Source organism: Colobus angolensis, unplaced genomic scaffold (assembly GCF_000951035.1).
Source record: "Colobus angolensis palliatus isolate OR3802 unplaced genomic scaffold, Cang.pa_1.0 Scaffold372, whole genome shotgun sequence".
NCBI lineage: Eukaryota > Metazoa > Chordata > Mammalia > Primates > Cercopithecidae > Colobus > Colobus angolensis.
Genome location: NW_012117066.1, coordinates 1,368,428 through 1,392,452, shown reverse-complemented (window position 1 = coordinate 1,392,452; position 24,025 = coordinate 1,368,428). Strand labels below are relative to the sequence as shown.

The window sequence follows — 24,025 nt, the reverse complement described above, 5'->3', positions numbered from 1 at the left end:
GCGGGCTACATCCCGGCCCCGCCGTGCCCATGAAGGACCACGACGCCATCAAGCTCTTCGTGGGGCAGATCCCGCGGGGCTTGGACGAGCAGGACCTCAAGCCGCTGTTCGAGGAGTTCGGCCGCATCTACGAGCTGACGGTGCTGAAGGACCGGCTCACCGGCCTCCACAAAGGTGCGCGGGGTCAGCCCAGCCCAGCCCAACCCCAGTCCAATTAGACTGTGGCCCGACCCCAGCCCTGCCCCAGCCCTAGCCCTGCCGAGAGCCAGTCCAACACCAGTCCAATATCAGCCCCACCTCAGCCCAGCCCCCTTCCCAAATCACAGAATTTTCTCTCTGACATCCTCCCTCTGATTATCACTGTGGTCCCCTAACATGATCTCCACTCTAACCTCCAAATTCCTGGCCTCCACCTCTCACATCCCAGCAGTCCCTGCCTTTCAGTTGGACCTCTCCGCCACCTCTCCCATCAGACCTAAAATTCCGAAATTTTAAAACTTACTCCACCTTCTAGATCTCGAATACCCTCAATTTCCCAAACCCTGAACCCAAACATTCCTGAATCCTCCAGCTGGTGGCACCTCACTCAGGCCTAACAACTCACATGCATATCTTGGACTTGCACCCCTCCTTCTGACCTCCTAGTCCAGCCATCCCCCTCAAGAGCCTTCTTTTGACTCTCAGACTGCCAACCTAAAACACTGGAGACCCAAACCCTCCCCTTCTTCAGAACCCAGACCTGTCTAACACAAAATCCAATTCAGTTCCCAGGAGGCTCTCAGTTCCAAATACCCCCTCATGTTCAACAACAGCCCCAATCTCTCCCGCCCTTCACCAGAATCCCAATGCTCTCCACCTCTTCTGATTCCAGTTCAGAACCCTGACCTCAGCTGGGAACTCCTGCCACCCTGTGTCCCTTTCCTCTTGGATTTCCCTCAACTGAATCCACACTTCTTTCCTTCTGTAATCCCCCTACTCCTGTGCCTCTTCTTTGCTCCTCCCCAATCCTCTTTATGGCCTCCTTCTTTCCCTCCCTCACAGGCTGGTCACAATCCAGACCCATTCTCAGGGTGAGTCAGGCTGAAGAGACAGAAGGAGATCTTCTCCCTGCCCTTTCTAGAGAGACACAGGCACCACGGTCCTGTTCGGCCACACCCCTTTCTTCCTGTAGAGAGAGGGAGGAGGCTTGTTTACATGCAGAAAAGTCTGCCTAGGCAGGGCTGGAGTAAGAGAGCCAGAGTCACATGTCATACATGGGCAGGAGAAGGGGAGATGATTTGAGAAGAAACCCTCTTATATCATCCCCCACCATCACCGCCATGCTGTGGTTTCACATTTTTGCTAGGAAAGAGTCACCAACTATCCTCCATGATCTTCCTAAGAGAGGAGTGGTGGGCCTTGGGTAACAGCTAAAGGTACATTCCTAAGGACTGAGAGCTGGAATCAGACTGCCACCTCTTCAACTGGGAGTCCTTGTGGGGTTCCTCGGCACACTAATGTAGGCACTTCGAGAAAATGCCAATAGAAGGGTTAGGACTGTCTGGCTAGGAGTACAGCTTCCACCCTTTGGGGTGGGGTTGTGTTAATGGGTGTGTGAAAGAACAATACCACACCCTCTAGATTCCTTCTAATGCACTCCCACTACCTGCCTGTCTGTCCATCCCTCTATAGCAATTCATTTTCTTATTTTTAGACATTGATTTCAGTACATAAGTACAAAGCTAATCTTTGTAGGCCATCTGTACAATAAGGGAAGTGTATAGAATATCCTTAAATCTCACTCTTCTCACTATCAAGAGTCTCTGAACTGTTCCCTCATCCTCTCTCTTTTCATTTAGCTCTAATTCTGTCTGTTACTTTCATTCATCTGTCTCTCAAACCATGCTTCTCTATCTTTTCTTCCCTTCATTCTTCCACCCTCCATCCTGGCTAGTCCACATGGGGCTTCTTTAGGCAGCAACTGGGCCCCTGAGCCTTTCAGACAGGCAACCCTGCCCGATTTGGATGTTGGGTAATATGGGTTGGTGGCAAAAGACACAGCAGGAATGTAAGTGGAATCAGGTGTTTGGTGATTTATTTCCAAACTAAATCAAAACTCTCCAAGGCAAGTGTTACCTTCCAAGATGATCGTGGAGGGTCTCCAAGTCAACATCTTCCTCATCCTCCCCCCAGCAACAGTGACTCATTTTCCTTTTGATGGCTGGATACCGAGGCAGGCAGCCACTTGTTACCCAAGTGCTTTGAAAACAACCCCAGCTTGGGAGTTAAGACATTCCAAATCCTGCCCTGCCACTGACCCACTCTCTGGGCTTCAGTTTCCCTGTTGATATGATAAGAGTTTTGCTCAGTTCTCTAAGTTCCCTTTAACTCAATGAATGGCTGACAATAAACCCATCTTAAGGGGGCAGCCCTGTAGAAGAGGCCAGAAAAAAATGGTCCCATTTGCCTTTCTAATATGCTGAGGTCTAAGTGGAAATCTGCCCCAAGTTCCTAATGGCTCACCATATCCACTTTCTCCTCCTTCAGTCGTTCTCCCTCCTACACTCAGAAGCCTCCTTTTGAAAACAGATCTTATCTCACAGATCTGCTTAAAACTCTTTAAAGTGGCTCTCCATTGCTCTTAGGAAAAAGTTCAAAATCCGACTGAGGCCCACAAGGCTACATATGACTTGATTCCTGCATACCTCACTAGCCACTCTGCCCCCATGCACCAGCCTCCAACCACACTAACCTTCTATCCATTTCCCCAACACGCCAAATTCTTGATTCAGCCTTCATATATGCTTTTCCCTCTGTCTGAAATAATCACTGTTCCTTTCATCACCTGATTGTTAAGGACTCAGTGTTCTTGTTCTTGAGGACTCAATGCCTTCTTTGAGATATTACTCAGCCCTTTGGACTCGTTTAGGGGCCCCTCATGATTTGTCTAATCCCCATGAGGGCAGGGAATGTGTCTGTCTTGTTGCCACTCTATCCCCAAGCTCATCAAAAGGCCCCACCATAATAAGTAAGTGTTCAATAAATATTTTCTGAATGAATGAGTGCTCTGTGGCTGTTGGAAAGGAGGAGAGTGCTGCTTCAGTGCTTCCTAGCAGGCTACAGGTCCTGAGGCTGAACAAAGAGAGGGCTGAACTTGACACTTTGGCTCAACCTAGATCTCTTCACTGCCCCATATCTGCTGGCCCTTTTAGAGGAGCCAGATTTGGGGCACAATAACTCTTTAAGAAGCCCTACCTCAAAGCCCTAGGAGGGTTGACAGATCAAGATCCTTGAACAGGATTAGGGGGTCCCTGGAAACTACCACCTATGGGAAGCCATTAAACCAATCCCATCTTCTAAGTCTCAAATCAATCCATTCCCCAGCTTCAAACTTAGGGGAGGGAGATATGGAAAAGAGCTGGGAGGTGCTGGGGTTAGCCCCCAACCCTTCTTTTACTCTTTTGCCTCCTCCCATCTGAAACTGAGTTGAGAAGGAATTGAGGCTGATCCTGGGAGACTCCATGAGTCTGAATCCAAAAAGGAAGGGGAAGTCTGGGTTAAAGATGATGATAAAGCTGCTTAGGGAGGTTTAACCCCAACAGGACTTATGACTGGAGTGGGGAGGGGAGATGTGGGATTGTATGCACATGTGACTGGGTGTGGGTACATATGTTCTCTGGGCAGGATGCCAGAAGCAAATGAAAGAGAGCCAGAGCCTGGGACACTGGTCCCCAGGCACATGAAGCCCCTCTCTCCAGAGGTGGGAGGCACAGAAGGCTTCTCAGAAAGCAGAGTCCTTGTTTAAAGGAGAGTGGCCTTAAGTTTGTCAACTTAGTGGGGTATTTCGAAGAAGAATAGTTGGGGGTTTCAGGAAACCCCCTGAGCCAGCCTCTTCCTCCTCAGGCTGTGCCTTCCTCACCTACTGCGCCCGGGACTCTGCTCTCAAGGCCCAGAGTGCACTGCACGAGCAGAAGACCCTGCCAGGGGTAAGTTCTCCAGGTTGGGGGGCGGGAATCACCTCAGGCTGGGGACAGTGCCCTGTGTGCATGCCAAAGCAGCATGTGGCGGCTGGGTTGGGACTAAGAACTAGAAGCAGAATCATCTTTCTAGGAGACGGCTTCCTATACCCCGAACAGCAACAAATTCTTTGTTATATCCAATCTTCTCACTCAAAAAAGGGGCTCAAGATCCTTGGGCCAGGCGCTCCACCCATATTTAGGAGAGGCATCAGTGTTGTGGGCTAAGCTAGAATTTATTCAACTTGGCTCAAATTATGGCTTTGGGTGTCACTTGTCACTGGTGTGAGCAGGTATTCAGATATATGGGGTAGAGGTTCTGCTGGACTGGTATCCCTTTTTCTCTAGGGTCTTTGCTGGCACTTCTCTCTAGTGCTTTTCCTGTAATGGTTTTTTCTGGTGTCTTGACTCACTAAGATTGTCTTCCCTCCACACTGCAAACACTCGGCTACAGTTAGGGGAGACATGATTCTACTAGGCTTGTAGGCACCAATGGTACCTGGTCTGGTCTTGGCTAATGCATAATCACTCAACAAGAGCCACATGGGACCTACTGACCATGTGGTAGAATGAAGGGGTGATCGTTAGTAATTAGCATGGGTTTACCAAGAGCAAGTCATGCTGTACAGCCTTGTTTTCTCTTGTCCAAGAAACGGTGTGTCTAGAACAGAGCACTATTTAAGTGCCATTAACAGGCCAAACATGGGACTATGTCCAGTTCTGGGCCTCAGTTTTAGGAGAGTCGTTTGCCTACAAGAACGAGATGAGGATAAAGTTGGCCGGGCGCGGTGGCTCTCGCCTGTAATCTCAGCACTTTGGGAGGCCAAGGCGGGTGGGTCACAAGATCAGGAGATTGAGACCATCCTGGCTAACACAGTGAAACCCCGTCTCTACTAAAAACATACAAAAAAATTAGCCAGGCATGGTGTTGGGCACCTGTATTCCCAGGTATTCGGGAGGCTGAGGCAGGAGAATGGCATGAACCCAGGAGGTGGAGCTTGCAGTGAGCCTAGATCGTGCCACTGCACTCCAGCCTGGGCAACAGAGCGAGACTCCATTTCAAAAAAAAAAAAAGGAGAGATGAGGATGAAGTAAAGGCACAAGACATATTTGGAATAATAGTTTGGAGGAGTTGGGATGATTTAACTGGAGGAGATAGGGCTTAGAAGGACTTTAATAAGGAGGCATCGTAAGCTAATAATTAAAAATACTGGTTTTTGAGGCTGAGTGTGGTGGCTCACGCCTGTAATCCTAGCACTTTGGGAGGCCAAGGTGGGCAGATCACCTGAGATCAGGAGTTCAAGACCAGCCTGGCCTCCATGGCGAAACCCCGTCTCTACTAAAAATACAAAAACTAGCTGGACATGGCAGATGCCTGTAGTTCCAGCTACTTGGGAGGCTGAGGCAGGAGAATTGCTTGAACGTGGGAGGCGGAGGTTGCAGTGAGCCAAGATCATGCCACTGCACTCCAGCTTGGGCAACAGAGTGAGACTCAGTCTCAAAAACAAATACACACACACACACACACACACACACACACACAAACAAAAAACCCACTGGATTTGAATTCCAGCTCTGCCATTTGTCAGTTCTGTGTCTCTGGACACGTTACTTGGACTCCTGAGCTTCAGTTTCTTTAGATATGAGGAATGGGTTATACTAACACCTAGCTCACTTGGCTGTAGTGAGGATTACTTGAGGCTTAGCAAGTGCCTGGCACAGAGTAAGATCTCAATGAGTACTACTGTTGGGGTTGGGGTAACTACCTTCAGATTCTAGAAGAGGGGTTTGGTTTTCTATGAGTGGCCCCAGAAGGCAAGATTCGGATCAGTTAATATAAGAAACAGACACTGATTTCAGCTCAGTATAAAGAAGTCACTTCTCTGAATTGGAGATGCCAAGCAATGGAGCAAGCTTCACCAAGAGCTAATCAAGCTGTTAATGGGATGACAGCTCCTAGAACCAATCACAGTAACTGAAGCACCTTGAGCCTCACTTCTGGGGACTAAGTGCCGAGTAACACCAACTTGTCACCATCACTGATCCTCTGTATGCAGGCTCCTGAGTCAGAGAGACCTATGTGTGGGTCCAGGTCCCACCACTCACTAGCTTTGTGACTTTGGGCAAGTCTTTACTGCTAAGCCTAAGTTTTCTCATCTGTAAAGTTAAACTCATAGGGTTGTTGTCGTGGTTAAATGAACTAAGTCATTAAGTGAACTAAAGTACTCAATGCTGTTCTTGGCAGAAAATAAGCACTTAATACGAGTTAGCTGGTGGTAGTAGTGATAGTAACAGTAATAGTAACAGCAGCATTAGTAGGAGTAGGAGTAGAACTCATCATTCATCTAACCATGGGAGCAAATGACTTCTGCTGCTAGAACTGAGAGTCAATGAGACAAGCTGTAACATTCCATGTGGGAAACAGCATGGTAAAGGTGCAGACACAGATGGAACAGGTGGGTGTGAAATGCAGCTGGCACTGTAGGGGAGGCCCACATGAGCATGGAGGGAAGCTGGAGGGAAGATCTACAGAAGGCAGCAGTTGAAGATGAAACTTTAAATGCCAGGCTTTACCCTGACAGGAAATGGGAGGCCCCCCCCCAAAAAAAAAATTAAGATAAACTTTGGGAGGAAAAACATCTCTCTTCCACAAGACACAGGGCTCTGCTAGATAAGGGGTACCTGGAGAGCTCCATGAGGCCAAGGGTACCTGAGATAAGGGCTGTGATGCCCTTAGAGTACTGCAAGAATTTCTGGAGGAGAAAAGCAAATAATAGTAATGAGCATTTATTGATACTAGTCTTCCTACCACTTTACACGGTATAAGTCATTTAATCCTCCATAAAGAAGATTGTTTGTTTGTATTTGAGACAGAGTCTCGTGATGTTGCCCAGCTGGAGTGCAGTGCTGTGACCTTGACCCACTGCAACCTCCACCTCCTGGGTTTAAGCAATTCTCCTGCCTCAGCCTCCTGAGTAGCTGGGATTACAGGTGTACACCACCGTGCCCAACTAATTTTTGTAATTTTAGTAGAGAGAAGGTTTCGCCATGTTGGCCAGGCTAGTCTTGAACTACTGGCCTCAAGTGATCCACCCACCTTGGCTTCCCAAAGTGCTGGGATTACAGGCATGAGCCACCGTGCCAGGCCTAAATAAGGTATTGTTATTGGCATTCCCATTTTACAGGTGAGGAAATTAAGTCATAAGAATCAAGTGACTTGCCCAATGTCATATAGTTAATAATGGGAGTATCTGGACTTTGGGCCCAGTTAATCTGGCCCTAGAACTCATTCATTTAACCACTCTACTGTGACCTGAGACAACTAGGTAGCAGACAGGGGTCTTAGGTTCTGGAGAGAATGGTGACTGGGGACATCTTCCCCCTCTCACTGTTCCATCTGCAGGTCTCCAACATGGCCCAGCTTCCTCTGATACTGTCAGCATTGGCTTTATTCGCCCTCTCCAGCTTAACAAAGTGAAAATTAATATTTAATTATTCTCCTAAATGAAAATCAATGACTGTGTTGGCCAGCCCCAGCAATGCCTGTGCCATCAATCTTTCCTCTGGGCCTGCCAGGGACAGCAGCAACTTTAGTCACCTGGCCTTAGGCCCACCAGCATGGAGAGAGGAGTGCCCAGCTCTCTGTTGCCACTGGGTCCTGAGCACAGCTGCCACCTGCTGGAGAAGCAGGGACAAGACTTTAATCTGAATTCCTGCTGGCATCAGGCAGGACTGTCGCCATGGGACCAGAAAAGGCTGGGTCAGCCCCCAGAGAGAAAAGTCTGAAACCCCAGGGGAAAGTTCATTGTTTGTTTGTTTGTTGTTTTTTGGGTTTTTTTGAGACACAGTCTCATTCTGTTGCCCAGGCTGCAGTGCAGTGGTGCCATCTCAGCTCACTGCAACCTCCTCCTCCAGGGTTCAAGTGATTCTCCTGCTTCAGCCTCCCAAGTAGCTGGGATTACAGGCACCCACTACCACACCTGGCTAATTTTTTTTGTATTTTTAGTACAGACGGGGTTTCACCATGTTGGTCAGGCTGGTTTTGAACTCCTGACCTCAAGTGATCTGCCCACCTCAGCCTCTCAAAGTGCTAGGATTACAGGCGTGAGCCACCACTCCCGGCCAAGAATGTCATGGATTCTGATGGACTGACACCTTCTCTTGCTTGGCTCCTCTCCATTTGTCCCCTGACACGTTCTGTCCCTATGAAAGCTTGCCTCACTATTTGAGAACTCCTTCAAACCTCGGTTGATCTGTCCCACCTGGCTCCCACCTCCTGCAGCCTCTTCCTGATGAAGCCAGAATTCCTTCTTTTAGCCTCACTTTATGCTCCAGAAACCACCTGAAGAAGGTGAGGCCTAGCCTCAGCCCCACTTCTGGGATGCAGAAGCTGCCTCCCTATTTGTTTATCTCCCTGTTCCTGACTTCCCTTCCTTTGGGAAGCCATCCCTTCAAACACTGTGAAGGAGGCAGATGTTACTGAGTAAGGGAGTGCATTTGGTTTTGCAAGTTGTGCCCTGCACAAAACAGCTTGGGTGCAGAGGGCAGATGGGGGCAAAAATCCAGCCATGCTCTATTGACCAAGTCATGCTCATTATTTCAAGGCTTTGTCAGCCCAGAGGAAAGAGCATATTTTTTCTCATTTATCCCAGGGCTGGGGAGTGCCTTTTTATATTTACAGAAAGGCACTGCGTGTGCTAGCAACCACTTCATGAATGAGTCTGAGTCTTTGCCCTCAAGATGCTTCTTAAAAATGAGCCTCATTGCGTCTCACTCGGGCATACATCTGGGCAAGTAAAAGAGAGACTTTTACTCGGGGAGGGAGTCCCAGGGTCAAACCATAAAGGAAAAGGCCGGGTGCGATGGTTCACACCTGTAATCCCAGCACTTTGGGAGGCCAAGGCGGGTGGATCACTTGAGGTCAGAAGTTTGAGACCAGCCTGGCCACCATGGTGAAACCCATCTCAACTAAAAATCCAAAAATCCAAAATAAAAATAAGTAAATAAGTGAAAAAAGAATAAAAAGAAATGGGGAGGGAGTAGATGCTTTGCAGAGGAAATGTTATCTGAGCTGAATCATGATCATATTTTATCATATTTGAGGATCTAGAAACCTAAAAGACAAGAAATTCTGGGGACAGTGTGAACACTGGCAGGGAAGGTGTCTAGCAAAGATGGCTAAGGCTCCACATGAGTAGAGAGAATCGTGCATGTTGGGCAGCAGTGGAAGCAAGACTCACAAGTTTTGACAGCCAGTCTTAGAATCTTGGGCTTTAACAGGAGGCTTGCAATGGGGGAACAGAGGTGGATTTTAAGCAGAGAAGAGTAAGAGACTAGTTTCAAAAGATTACTCTGGGCCAGGCATAGTGGTTCATGCCTGTAATCTCAGCACTTTGGGAGGCTGAGGCTGGAGGATCGCTGAGCCCAGAAGTTTAAGACCAGCCTGGACAACATAGTGAGACCCTGTCTCTACAAAAATTTTTCAAAAATTAGCCAGGTGTGGTGGTGTGCACCTGTAATCCCAGCTACTCGGGAGGCTGAGGTGGGAGGGTTGCTTGAGCCCTGGAGGTCGAGGCTGTAGTGAGCTAACTGCACTACAGCTAGAACAAGATCCTGTCTCAAAAAAAAAAAAAAAAGAAAAAGAAAAAAAAAGATTACTCTGGCTATGGTGTGAAGAAGGTTGGGTTGGAAAGGAAGCAACACTGGAGGCTGGATTACCCTTTAGTGCAGTGTTGCTTGAGTGCAGATGAATGGTGATGCTAGCCTAGAGCTGGAGATAGGCCAGGAAAGGAGAGGAGAGGTCAGACTTCAGAGCTGTTCAGGATATCCACATAGATTCTAGAACCAATGGGACTTGACAGTGGGTTGAAGTAGAGGAGGGGATGAGGTAAAAACAAACTACTAAAAATGATGATGTTTGACTTTTTTCTGTCCCACTCTGCCCTGTACCGCCTGACACCTTTCCCAAACCTACCAGTGTTCCCTTCCTCAAGAAGGTTCTAATAACTGTCTTCCCGTGGAATGGGGAGTGCTGAGGGTGTGAGTGCTGAGTGAAAATAATAGTTGGCATCAGGGCAGAAGAGTCTGAAAAGGGCGATGCTGAGCCCAAATGGAGGAATTTTAGACAAGTCAGGGCAGAGAGTTAGGTAGGGTCTTGCTCTCCTTTCTGCTCACTGGGGCAGAAGGTCCAGGGCCCTGTGCATGTCTGTGCTGCCTCTAACCTTCCCCACTCCATTGCCTGGAATAGATTGTTCTCTCTGACATTCTATCCCTTGAATTCCCCTCCAGGGCTGGGCTCTGAAGCAGACATGGGCCTGGACTCCATTTGGGAAATTCTTAAGAGAACAGGTGCTCAGCCAGGGCAAGAGCTCACCTGAAGTCCCAGGACAAGTTTTTGGCCCAGGAGGCAATGTCCTCTTTTCCTCAAGGGGGACTCCTGATTACCTCATCCCACTGCCATGTCCCTCCTCTGTCCATGGCAGGAATAAGGTATATATAATCGGTTGCCCAGGAAGCTCATGGGGGCAGCTCTCTTTCTCCTCCAGCCACACGTAACATACCTAAATCCCAGGTGTCCTCCATCACCACTGCTCTGTGGGGACTGAAGGCTCAGAGCCCTGCTCTCCCCGACTCTGTTCTTATTCTCTCAGGTTCCCCCCCTGGGAAGGAGGAACCCAAGAGGTTCATCCTTGTACCCCCAAACTCCCAAACTCCCACCTTCCCCAACTCCCAAGCTATGAATCTGAGAGTCAGCCAATATGTCCTCTTCTTCCCAGGTCCACATATCCAGTAGAACTATAGTCCAGTTAATTCTTCCTATGCATCTGTTAAATCTGTTCATTTCTTTCTATCCAGGTCACACTCACCTCTCACCTGTGCCTCTGATCTTCTTTCCTCTAATCACTCATTTTCCAATCCTTTCTCCACATAGTGACAGCTTATGGGATCCTTCATAAGACAAAACTGACTAGATGATTTCCCTACTTAAAACTCTTTCCTGGCTGGTCATAGCGGCTCACACCTGTAATCCCAGCACTTTGAAAGGATGAGGTCCAAGGATCGCTTGAGCCCAGGAGTTCGACACCAGCCTGAGCAACATAGTGAGACCCAGTGTCTACAAAAAATTTTAAAATTAGCTGGGCATAGTGGCACGTACCTGTATTCCCAGCTATTTGGGAGGCTGAAGTGGAATTCACTTAGCCCAAGATTTGGAGTTTGTATTGAGGTATGATGGCACCACTGTACTCCAGCCTGGGCAGCAGAGTAAGACCACAGTTCAGGAGTTTGAGACCAGCCTGGCCAACATGGTGAAACCCTGTCTCTACTAAAAATACAAAAATTAGCTGGGCGTGGTGGCAGGTGTCTGTAATCCCAGCTACTCAGGAGGCTGAGGCAGGAGAATTGCTTGAACCTGGGAGGCGGAGATTGCAGTGAGCCGAGATGGCACCACTTCACTCCAGCCTGCGTGACAGAGTGAGACTCAGTCTCTAAAATAAATAAATAAATAAATAAAAATATTTTAAAAATTTTTAAAAAATCCTCCCCTTCCCTGGATCCTCATTGCCTTTGAAATACAACAAAGTCAAAGTCAAAATTCCTTCATGCGGTTTTCACAGCCTTCCCTAATCTGGCCCTTGCCTACCTCTCAGTTTCATATCCTTAACAACAATAAAAACAACAACAACAACAACAAAAAAAACCCAGCCAGGTGCGGTGACTCACTCCTGTAACCCCAGCACTTTGGGAGGCTGAGGCAGGCGGATCACCTGAGGTCAGGAGTTCAAGTCCAACCTGACCAATATGGAGAAATGCTGTCTTTACTAAAAATACAAAATTAGCTGGGCATGGTGGCGCATGCCTGTAATACCAGCTACTCAGGAGGCTGAGGCAGGAGACTTGCTTGAGTGAGGCAAGATTATGCCATTGCACTCCAGCCTGGGCAACAAGAGCGAAACTCTGTCTCAAAAAAAAAAAATAACTTTTTATATCTGAGGTATCTACTGAGATCTAGCAATTGTCATTGTTGTCACAACTCTGCAAGGTAAGATCATGATTCCCCCTGCACTAATGTGGATATTGAGGCTCAGAGACCTTAGCGAAGCAAGTGGTAGAGCCAGGATTGAAATCCACATCTATCTGCTAGGAAGCAATTTGCTCTCCCCTGGCTACCCCCATGCCAGGTGCTCACCAGAAACTTTGCTCCTTCAGGCTTGCAGCTCCCTGTCCGTACCCTAGCCATTCAGCGTGCTCAGCCACCACTCCTACCTCTCCTATTATCATCACCACATGGCCAGTGATCCCAGTCCTGCAAGGCTCAGGTCAAACATTGCCTCTTCTATGCAGCTTTCCTGAGTCAAATTTTTCAGCTGGAGTCTGCCTCTTCCACAGCCCTTGACCTTGCACTCCCCCGAGGCCCTGGTCCCTCTGTGCCTCACTATTTGTGTTCATGCCTTAAGAATGGAGTTGAGCAGCACTCCAATGCAAAAATCATGGGCTTCAGCCTCAGACAGACCTGGGGATAAATCCCAGCTCAACCACTTACCCACCATGTGATCTTAGACAAGTGATTTCACCTCCCTCAGCCTCAGCTTTCTCATCTATGATATGGGGACACTCGTATTCCCTTGCAGAGTGGTTGGAAGGATTTAGAGACAATGAAGAGTCCCAGGAAGGGCCTGGCACAGAGTGGGCTCTCAGGAAATGGTGACATTATCTTCCCCTCTGTGAGCCTATGATGAGAGAATCCCCATACAGATCATCACCGTCTCCCATGAAGAGATGCCCGGGGCTCGTCGCAGAGTACAGGAAATGCTGGCAGCATGCCTGAGTGGTGGAAGGTCTAGGTCAGGTCCAGGGGAGAACATGTGTGTACCACCCGATGGCCACTCTCTGTTGAAGGGTGGTGAAGTGGGTGGGAGGAGAGAAGGGGGCGTCCCCCAGAGCACTATCTCCCAGGAAACCCAGCCAGGGAGGAAGCTGCTATGGAAACTGCTGCTGTCACATGTGCTCGTCACTCTAGGTTCCAGAAAGAAATTCTCAGGATCTATTTAAGAACTAATAAAATAATGATGGTTTTGCTCACCCTCACTGCCCCCCACACCAGGCTTCTACTCTTCTGGCCTTCTTCCCTACCAGGCTCCTCCCTGCCTCTCCTGCACCTGCTTCCTGACCCTTCATCTCCTCTTTTCCTTCCCCTCTCCTCCAGTAACTCTCTTTCCTTGCCCCTTTCTAGGACTGTCTTTCTCTCACATCATTTCTGTCTGCCGGTGTTTCTTCATCTTTCCCTGTGTCTCTGCTCTCCATGGCTCTGTTTCTTGGTCTCTCCTCCACAATCACAGGTGGCCATGCCCAGGGACGGGTCCTGTCCTCCTGGTCCCTAGTCCAGGCCAGTCCAGACCTGTCAAGTTCGCCCTGATCTGCTTGGATTGATCTGTCATCCCCTCTAGACTGCAACCTGAGTCCTGTTGGTGTCTCGGCCCCCACCCACAGCCTGGTACACTGCAGGTGCTCCACCACCAGCGGGTGGGTGTGTCAGAGCCCTGGGTGGGAGGGGAGTTGCGCTGGTTCAGGCTTGGCCTGTTTTCCTTTCCTTTTTTTTTTTTAAGCCCTCCCTGCCCCTCCCACCCCCAAATTTGATCCAAAGGAAATTGCTCAACTGTGACTGCCAGGGCGTTACCATGGTTACTGGGTAGCACTTGTGGCTATGGTAACAGGAAGCTGCCTGTTGTCTCGGCAACAAGCATATTGGTAAGGGATGGAGTGGCCCCTGATTGGTGCAGAAGCAGAGCATTTCCTGAGGGGAGGGGGTCAGATCATCACCTTCTCAGGCCAGATGGGCATCAGTACCCCTTCCTCCATGAACGGGAAGGCCGCTGTTTTTTCCTCCCGGCACTCAGCTACCTGCCCCCCAACAATAATTCCTCACCTCCCACGCACCCAGCTCTTGGCAGTTTACAAAGACCTTTTGCGTCCCCATTACCTCATGTGATCCCCACAACACCCATGAGAGGAAGGTGAGATGGGGATTCAATCATGAATTCACTCAGGGTGGTTGGGGGATGGGAATGTGGGGGGATATATTGAAATCACCTAGGAGCGTTTTCAAATTATACAATCCCCCAACTTAAGAGCCTCATCTGGTTCCTTGGTGATTTTTATCTACACCTCATCAGGAACCCCTGAACTGAAAGGTGAAGTTGGTGGGAGCGGGGAGGGGATGGAAAGAGAAGTCAAGCTGCTTTCCAGGCTTATAACTTGGGCGACTGGGAGGATCAGGTTGGGGCAAAAAAAAAATCAGCTCTTGTTTGGGTATGTTGAGTGAAGGCGCCCGTGGGACTTTCTAGTGGGGATGTCCAGCAGGCAGCTGGTAACATGGCTCTGAAGCTCAGAAGAGAATGCAGGCTGGAGATACAGAGCTCTAAGTCAACCCTGTGTGGAGAGGAGCTGAGGCTGTGGGTGTGGACAAGACTATCCAAGAAAAGTAGGAAGAGCCAGACAAAAAGGGCTGAGAATGGCGCCTTGGAAAACTCCAGCATCCTCAGGGAAGAGGACCCTAGGGAGGGGATGAAGCGGGTGAGTGTGGAGACTCTAGTGATACAGCAGCTTGGGGAATGTTTTCCTCATTTGAAAAATTGAATCTGGCCAGGCGCAGTGGCTCACGCCTGTAATACCAGCACTTTGGGAGGCTGAGGTGGGCGAATCACTTGAGGTCAGAAGTTCGAGACTAACTTGGCCAACATGGAGAAACCCTGTCTCTACTAAAAATACAAAAATCAGCCGGGCCTAGTGGCACCTGCCTGTAATTTCAGCTATACAGGAGAAAAAGAAAAATTGAATCTGAGAAAGGATGGCTTACTTAGAGTCATACAACTATTAAATGACAAGTTGAGGGCAGATAGCACTGAGTCTGATTCCCAGACTCTTTCATCTAAATGACACATAGCGTGATAGTCTCCATTTTAGACATAAAACACAAATCTGCAGTATCAATTCTACCCTCCTTCCCAATTCTCTCATGCAAAGCCTTTAAGTAAGTCCAGAAGCCAAAGGGACAGGCCTCACATAGCCCCTACCCAGAGCCCCAGGCAGAAAAGTCTCTTTAGCCGCTTCATTCCACCTTGTGCTTACCACTAAGTTCCTGTCACCCATCCCTGCCAGTTTCAGCACCTTCTAAATTCCTGGGTTTAAGGAAGGAATCTTGGAGAAAATCTGTAATCCCAGTGTGGAAGTGATGGAGTGCAGAGTTCAAAGGGGCTAGAGCTCAGATCCTGAGGAGTCCAGGGGTCAAGAAGCTGGGGGCTCCAGGACCAGGCAGTCACGCTGAATGGGTGTGTTGGTCCGATGTCTTTCAGATGAATCGTCCGATCCAAGTGAAGCCAGCTGCCAGTGAGGGCCGAGGAGGTAACTTCCCCGTCTGACCAACCTCAGGCTGAGACCCGTGTAAGGGAGGGTGGGCCCACACCTGGAGTCAGTCCTACCCATGGCTTAGTATGAGAGCTTCCCTGGGTCAAGGGGACAGGTGGGGCTCAGAGTTGCTGAGCCCCAGAAATAGCTCAGCCTTCCCTACTCAGACTGAGCAGGGCTGGGGTTCTGAGGAGCCCAGACCCAGAAGAGGCAAGAAGGGCCTAAACAGATGCCAGTGATAGAGAAAGGGAGTTCTTGCCACTTACCCTTGGAGAGGGATCATTCCTGTTTTGCCACATGGAACTTTCAGGATTTCGTTGTTGTTGTTTTTAAGAATCAGGTTGGGGGGGCCAGGCGTGGTGGCTCAAGCCTGTAATCCCAGCACTTTGGGAGGCCGAGACGGGCGGATCGCGAGATCAGGAGATCGAGACCATCCTGGCTAACACGGTGAAACCCCGTCTCTACTAAAAAATACAAAAAAAACCTAGCTGGGCGAGGTGGCGGGCGCCTGTAGTCCAAGCTACTCGGGCGCCCCAGCTACTTGGGAGGCTGAGGCAGGAGAATGGCGTAAACCCAAGAGGCGGAGCTTGTAGTGAGCTGAGATCCGGCCACTGCACTCCAGCCCGGGCGACAGAGCGAGACTCCGTCTCAAAAAAAAAAAAAAGAAAAAAAAAAAAAAGAATCAGGTGGGGGTTATTCTCCTTCTCTAGATCCTTCTGATATCAGAGAACACAGTCTACTCCAGATTGAGGCCATTCCTTCATTGTAATTGCCTGGTTGTTCATGGTAAAAGATAAGACTGGTACAACAGACTTGATGAGCCATAGTAAGTCCTCTATACTGAGGACCATGTAAAGCTCTGATAGCTACACTTTCCTGGTAGAGAAAAATCAGAGCTCCTTAAGAACAGGAGGTGGGCTGGACACGGTGGCTCACACCTGTAATCCTAGCACTTTGGGAGGCTGAGGTAGGTGGATCATTTGAGGCCAGGAGTTTGAGACCAGCCTGGGCAACATGGTGAAACCCCGTCTCTACTATGAATAGAAAAATTAGCCAAGCTACTTGGGAGGCTGCGGCAGGAGAATCACTTGAACCTGGGAGGTGGAGGTTGTAGTGAGCCAAGATCATGCCACTGCACTCCAGGCTGGGCAACAGAGCGCAACTCTGTATCAGAACAAAAACAAAACCACATAGGACAGGTAGAGAGCCTGTGCTTTCTTCCAACCAGCTGGGTTCTGGTCAGCTTCCGTGCTGTAAATGCAGTGCTGGCTTCTGGTGTCAGTTCTTGGTGTTTTTCTCACCCTTGGATCTTAGATCCTTCCGGTGTATCAGCCCTATAGCCCTCCCTGATGTCTGCTGACTCTTTCTCTTGGGTAAGACTCTCTTCCTGTCCTACCCAAGATCAGCCATGGCTTTGCTAGCTGAAAGAAACTGCCCAAGTTCAGGAACAGAATGGAACCCAAATGATATAAACATGTATTGAGTCCTACTAATTCTGTACCCCTCTCAGACTTCATGCTCAGTCTGAGAACCCACACACAGTTCTGGTGATTTTGTGGTTCCATTGTGAAGTTTGTTCCTCCAAGAACAAACACAATCTAATGCTTTAGAAAGTCACAACCTAACACAACCTAATGCTTTAGAAAGTCAACTTTTTGGCCGGGCCCGGTGGTTCATGCCTGTAATCCCAGCATTTTGGGAGGCCAAGGTGGGAGGATCACGAGGTCAGGAGGTCGAGACCATCCTGGTTAACATGGTGAAACTCCGTCTCTACTAAAAACACAATAATTAGCTGGGTGTGGTGGTGGGCACCTGTACTCTCATCTACTTGGGAGGCTGAGGCAGGAGAACGCCTTGAACCCGGGAGGCAGAGCTTGCAGTAAGCCAAGATTGCGTCACTGTACTCCAGCCTGGGCGACAGAGGGAGACTCCATCTCAAAAAAACAAAAAACAAAAAACAAACAAAAAAGAAAAACAAAGAAAATCAACTTTTTAAAATGGCATTGGATTTTGCTTTTAAAATGTAACATTTGGCAACAATGTGGAACAGCCTGTCCCATTTAAGTTTTATATCTGTGACCTCAAACATTCTATAAACCTTCATAATCAATGGTCACACCTGACCAGATATATTTACACCAGTGAGCCTGTGTTTTCTAAAATTATTCCTGAAATCAAATCCCTTAGTTTACCATTGGTTAATAATGGCTTCTTTATCTGATAAGAGTACTGATGCCAATGAAAACAATCTAAGGGATATCAAGGCCAACATATTCTTCCAAAACCTTCCACTTTCTTCTGGAAGGGATTATTGCATGATTTTTCTTCCGATCAAGTAGGGATCATCAGCTCAAATACTACAGGAGCCCAGGTAGGTAACCTTAAATGGGTGAGACTCCCATGATTTAATAAAATAATTTACAGCTGGGCACGCAAGCTGGTGCCTGTAATCCCGGCACTTTAGGAGGCCAAGGTGGGAGGATGACTTGAGCTCACAAGTTTGAGACTAGCCTGGGCAACATGGCAAAACCCTGTCTCTGCAAAAAATATACAAAAATAAGCTGGCGTGGTGGCATACATCTTTAGTCCCAGCTACTTGGGAGGCTGAAGCAGGAGGATTACTTGAGCCCAGGAGTTAGAGGCTGCAGTGAGCTAAGATGACGCCACTAAACTCCAGCCTAGGTGACAGAATGAGATCCTGTCTAAAAAAAAAAAAAAAGAAAGAAAGAAAAGAAAAGGTCAGCGATGTCACTCGTCGCCTCACAGGTAATGAGTGGTGGAGACAGAATTTAAAAATAGACCAGCACTGTGAGAGCCTACCCAACCTATAATTGCTTCTTTTTCCATCTGCCATAAAGGAGGATTGCTCTGTGCACACATGAGCTTTTCTATTTTTTATTTTTTTTTTTGAGATGCAGTTTCGCTGTCGCCCAGGCTGGAGTGCAATGGCGCCCTCTCCACTCAATGCAACCTCCGCCTTCTGGGTTCAAGCGATTCTCCTGCCTCAGCCTCCTGAGTAGCTGGGATTACAGGTGCCCACTAGCACGCCCGGCTAATTTTTGTATTTTTAGTAGAGACGAAGTTTCACCATGTTGGCCAGGCTGGTCTTGAACTCCTGACCACAAGTGCTCTGTCTGCTTTTGGCTCCCAAAATGCTGGAATTATAGGTGTGAGCCACCACACCCAGCCTAGCTTTTTAACAAAAAAAGCTACTTTATCTTCTGTCACTTGACTTTTGATGTAACAGTGTAGTAGTAGTCTTACTTTTAATCAATAAACATGAGGTTTGTGGTTGAAATAACCAACATACATATTGTATATTTTATGTTTTTATTTATTTACTGATTTGTCTGTTTATTTTTTTATTTTTTTTTAGAGACAGTGTCTCACTCTGTTGCCCAGGCTAGAAGGCAGTGGCGCCATCATAGCTCACTGCAGCCTTGAACCCCTGGGCTCAAGTGATCCCCCTGCTTCCGCCCCCCGAGTCGCTGGGACTACAGGTGCATGCCACTATGCCCAGCTAATTTTTTGTATTTTTATTTTTTGTAGGGACAGGGTCTCACTTTGTTGCCCTGGCTGGTCTCAAACTCTTGGCTTCAAATGATCCTCCCACCTTGACCTCCCAAAACGTTGGGATTACAAGCAAGAACCACTGCACCTGGCCCCTGTTGTATCAATTTTAATAGTTATTGGTAACACTTGTTAATTCTATGCCTACAATACAATTAATATTAGCAATACATCAGGATCTGTCTGATGAAAGATGCCAAGGTCCTTTTCTGTCACGGCCATCCCCTGCAGCCTTGGCGACACTTTTCTCAGAGTACCAGAGGTGCATCTGGGTCTTTGTGGAATATATTATAGCAGCCTTTTAATGTATTCCAGTGAGTTTGCATAAATTCTGTAGCTAAGTTCCACGCTGTTCCTATACTCCACACTCCAGGCCTATATTTTACATACTGTGGCAGCTACACATTGAGCAGTACACTATTAAAGGAAAATGCATCCAACTTTCTAAAATGAAACTATCTCCTAACATACATTAAATACACATAGTGTCAAAAACTTTTCCCTCAGGGCTGGGCGTGGTGGCTCACACCTGTAATCCTAGCATTTTGGGAGACCGAGGCGGGTGGATTGGCTGAGCTCAGGAGTTCGAGACCCGCCTGGGCAACACAGTGAAACCCTGTCTCTGCTAAAATACAAAAAAATAAAGAAATTTATGATACTAGAAAAAAAATAAAAATAAAAATAAATTAAAATACAAAAAAATTAGCTGGGCTTGGTGGTGTGTGCCTGTAATCCCGGTTACTTGGGAGGCTAAGGCAGGAGAATCGCTTGAATCCAGGAGGCGGAGGTTGCAGTGGGCAGAGATCATGCTACTGCACTCCAGCCTGAACAGAGTGAGACTCCATCTCAAAAAAAAAAAAAAAAACTTTTCCCTCAGCATTTGTGTGTATTTGAACATGAACATTAAAATGTTTGTATGGGTAAAAATTCAAGGTTCATGTATTTTTGTTGTTATTTTGTTTTGTTTTGTTTTGTTTTTGAGACGGAGTCTCACTCTGTTGCCCAGGCTGGAGTGCAGTGGCATGATCTCGGCTCACTGCAAGGTACAACTCCACCTCCTGGGTTCAAGAGATTCTCCTGCCTCACCCTCCTGAGTAGCTGGAACTACAGGCGCCTGCCACTGCACTCGGCTAATTTTTGCGTTTTTAGTAGAAATGGGGTTTCACCATGTTGCCCAGGCTGGTCTTGAACTCCTGACCTCAAGCGATTCACCGGCCTCAGCCTCCCAAAGTGCTGGGATTACAGGCATGATCCACTGCGCCCGGCCTAGGTTCATGTATTTTTAAAATGTTAACCACAAATTATATGAGGTCGGAAATAAGGATCCCCACATCCCTCAGACAATGGTAACTAAATAAGTCTGTTATATTTGCTGTTTAGCATAGGGACTGTAGCTAATTTTTCCTCACTTACATTTTCTCTAGTTTGGAAACACCAATAAGTTAAACTGTAAGTACCGATCTTATAGGAAAAGTATTTTTTAGTCCTAAAGCAAAATATTAAAAATGATTGAATTGTATATTCTTTCCTCTTTCAAATTTCATAGCATAGAATCAATACATAAATCACAGTGGTGATTGCTCTGCTTGTTCCACTTCTCAACTTGGCTGTATCCTTTACTCAGCAAATATTTATGTGTCCAAGATGCCTAAGGTACAGAAATAGGTTAGGTAATCAATCCATGCACTCTTTTGACTTTAGTTATTTTCTTCTAACGTTCAAACTTAAAACGTGCTCCGAGGATTTTAAAATATATTTTGAGGCATCTCGTTTTTTAATCCTGCAATTTGGTTCAATTCAAAAGCCAATTATCTGTTATCCAACTAACCCTCCTATCACTATCTTATAATTGCTTAAGTAATCTCTGCCTGAATTTGCAAGGGTTTGGTTCGATGTCAGCCTGGATTTTGAGTATAACCATATATGCATATATGACTATCTCACTAGCAGAGCCATTTTTCTTGGATTTCGCGGTAGAATTTTCAGAATTTCATAGTACTGGGACATATTCTCTGGCCTAAATCAGAAATAGACCTTAGCAACAACTGTTCTGTCACAGTCAGTTGACAGTCATATCTGTTATTGGTCCTCTGATGAATTTAATTCTAAAAAGTATTTTCCAACTCAGATTGGATAGGTTTCACCCGTACTACTTGACACTTTCCTCACGTTAACTCTTCACTTCCTGAAATGCATTCTACCCCCAAAGGTAATGAGAGGCGCTTTCCTTAGGCTTGGCTCAGAGCAGATCACCCAAAGCTGATTGTCAGAACACTTTTAGGTGTACAGTTGCTAGAGCTAAGTACATTCACATTGTGTAACCAATCCTCAGAACTTTTTCTTCTTGCAAAAACGGAAACTCTGCATCCATTAAATCATTCTATATTTCCCCTCCCTTCAGCCTGGCAACCATCATTCTATTTATTTCTGTGAGTTTGACTACTCTAGACACCTTATATAAGTGGAATCATACAGTATTTGTCCTTTCGTGACTGGCTTATTTCACTTAGCCTATCTTGAAGGTTCATTCATGTTGTAGGATGTGTCAGAATTTCCTTCCTTTTTAAGACAGAATAATACTTCTTTGTATATATACACCACATTTTGTTTATCCATTCATCTGTTGGATATTTGGGTACCTTCAACCTTTTGGCTTTTGTAACTAATGTTATGAATATAGGTGTACAAAATATTTCTTCAAGATCTTGTCTTCCCAGGCACAGAAAGACAAACACTGCATTATCTCACTTACGTGTGGAACCTGAAAAAGTGGAGCTCAGAGAAGCAGAGAGTAGGATGGTGGTTGGAAGAAGTTAGGGGCATCATGGGGGGTTACAGTATGGAGAAAGGGGAGATGTTAGTCAAAGGATAGAAAGTTAAACAGCAGTAGGTAGTTTAACAGAAGGATGAAATTTTAGTGATTTATTGCATAGCATGGAGACTGTAGTTAATAATCATGCAATATGCATTTCAAAATTGCTAATAGAGTTAAGTCATTTTCACCATAAAGAAGTGATAAGTAGGCAAGGTGAAGAATATGTTAATTAGCTCCATTTAATCATTTCACAATGTCTACATATATCAAAGCATCACATTGTACCCCATAAATATATACAATTATTATTGGTCAATTGAAATAAAATTATAGATAAATTTTTGAAAAGACCCGACTTTCAATGTTTTTGGATATATTCCCAGAAAAGGTATTGCTAGATCATATGGTAATTCTATTTTTAATTTTTTGAGGAACTGCCATACTGTTTTCCATAGCAGCGACACTATTTTACATTCCTATCAACAGTGTGCAAGAGTTCCAATTTCTCCACATCCTCGCCAACGCTGTGATTTTCTGTTTCTTTGATAGCAGTCATCCTCATCGGTGTGAGGTGGGTGATATCTCATTGTAGTTTTGATTTGCATTTCCTTAACAATTAGTCATTTTGAGCATCTTTTCTTTTATTTGTTGGCCATTTGCATTTCTTCTTTGCAGAAACGTCTATACGAATCCTTTGCCCATTATTAAATAGAAGGTTTGGTGTTTGTTGTTGTTGTTGTTTTTACTATTTAGTTGTACGAGTTCTTTTTTTTGAGGCAGAGTCTCACTCTGTCATCCAGGCTGGAGTGCAGTGGCGCGATCTCAGCCCACTGCAAGCTCCGCCTCCCGGGTTCACGCCATTCTCCTGCCTCAGCCTCCAGAGTAGCTGGGACTACGGGAGCCTGCCACTGCGCCCGGCTAATTTTTTGTATTTTTTTTTTTAGTAGAGACGGGGTTTCACCGTGTTAGACAGGATGGTCTCGATCTCCTGACCTCGTGATCCACCCGCCTCGGCCTCCCAAAGTGCAGGGATTACAGGCGTGAGCCACCACGCCCGGCCACGAGTTCTTTATATATTCTGGATGTTAACCTCTCATCTTGATATGTTGTTTGCAAATATGTTCTCCCATTCCAGAGGTTGCTTTTACATTCTGTGGGTTGTGTCCTTTGATGGACAGAAGTTTTTTAGTTTTTTGTTTTTGCCCTCCAATATATCCTTGTTAAAGTTTATAATTTTGATGTAGTCAGTCCAATTTATTTATTTTTACTTTTGTTGCCTGTGCTTTTGGTGTCATATCCAAGAAATCATTGCCAAATCCAGTCATGAAGTCTTTTTCCCCTCAGTTTTCTAAGACATCTATTGTTTTAGCTCTCACATTTAGGACTCATCCATTTTCATTTAATCTTGTGTTTATGGTGAAAGGTAAGAGTCTAACATCATTCTTTTACATGTAGATACCCATTTTTCCCAGCCCCATTTGTTGAAAAGACTGTCCTTTCCTTATTGAATGATCTTGTCTCCCTTGTTAAAAATCATTTGACCATATATAAGAGGGTTTATTTCTGGGATTTGTGTTCTATTCCATTGGTCTATATATTTATCTTTATGCCAGTACCATAGTGCTGATTACTATAGCTGTGTAATACGTTTTGAAAACAGGGAGTTCTTCCTCTTCTTCAGGATTGGTGGGTATTTGGAGTCCCTTGAGATTCCATATGAATTTTAGGAAGGATTTTTCTATTTCTGCAAAAAATGCCATTGGGAATTTATAGAGATTACATTAAATCTCTAGATCACTTGGAGTAGCATTGACATCTTCGCAATAGTAAGTCTTCTAATCCGTGAACACAGGTTGTCTTTTCATTTATTTGTGTCTTCTTCTTCTTTTTTTTTTTTTTTTTAAGACAGAGTCTCACACTATCACCCGGGCTGGAGTGCAGTGGCGTGATCGCAGCTCACTGCAACCTCTGCCTCCTGGGTTCAAGCAATTCTGCCTCAGCCTCCTGAGTAGCTGGGATTACACACACCCACCACCATGCCCGGCTAATTTTTTGGGTTTTTAGTAGAGATGAGGTTTCACTATGTTGGCCAGGCTGGTCTCAAACTCCCAACCTTGTGATCTGCCCGCCTCGGCCTCCCAAAGTGCTGGGATTACAGGTGTGAGCCACTGCGCCTGACCTCTTAATTTCTTTTAGCAACATTTTGTAGTTTTCAGTGTATGAGTCTTTTTTTTTTTTTTTT

General features: G+C 46.5%; 1 protein-coding gene across 3 annotated transcripts in view; it reads left to right on the top strand.

Moving 5' to 3' along the window:
• Positions 1–6: 6 nt before the first annotated feature.
• The window catches only part of CELF6 (CUGBP, Elav-like family member 6), a 35,556-nt gene continuing 11,537 nt past the window's right edge, over positions 7–24,025 (top strand). For 2 of the 3 annotated variants that reach the window (XM_011953822.1, XM_011953821.1), the window contains exons 1-3: positions 7–174; positions 3,883–3,965; positions 15,347–15,395. In XM_011953822.1, the coding sequence (XP_011809212.1) occupies positions 30–174; positions 3,883–3,965; positions 15,347–15,395 (277 nt within the window). In that variant the 5' untranslated portion in view covers positions 7–29. Of the gene's footprint in view, positions 175–3,882; positions 3,966–13,833; positions 14,009–15,346; positions 15,396–24,025 lie in introns of those variants that run through there. The other variant, XM_011953823.1, reaches the window with a different exon arrangement.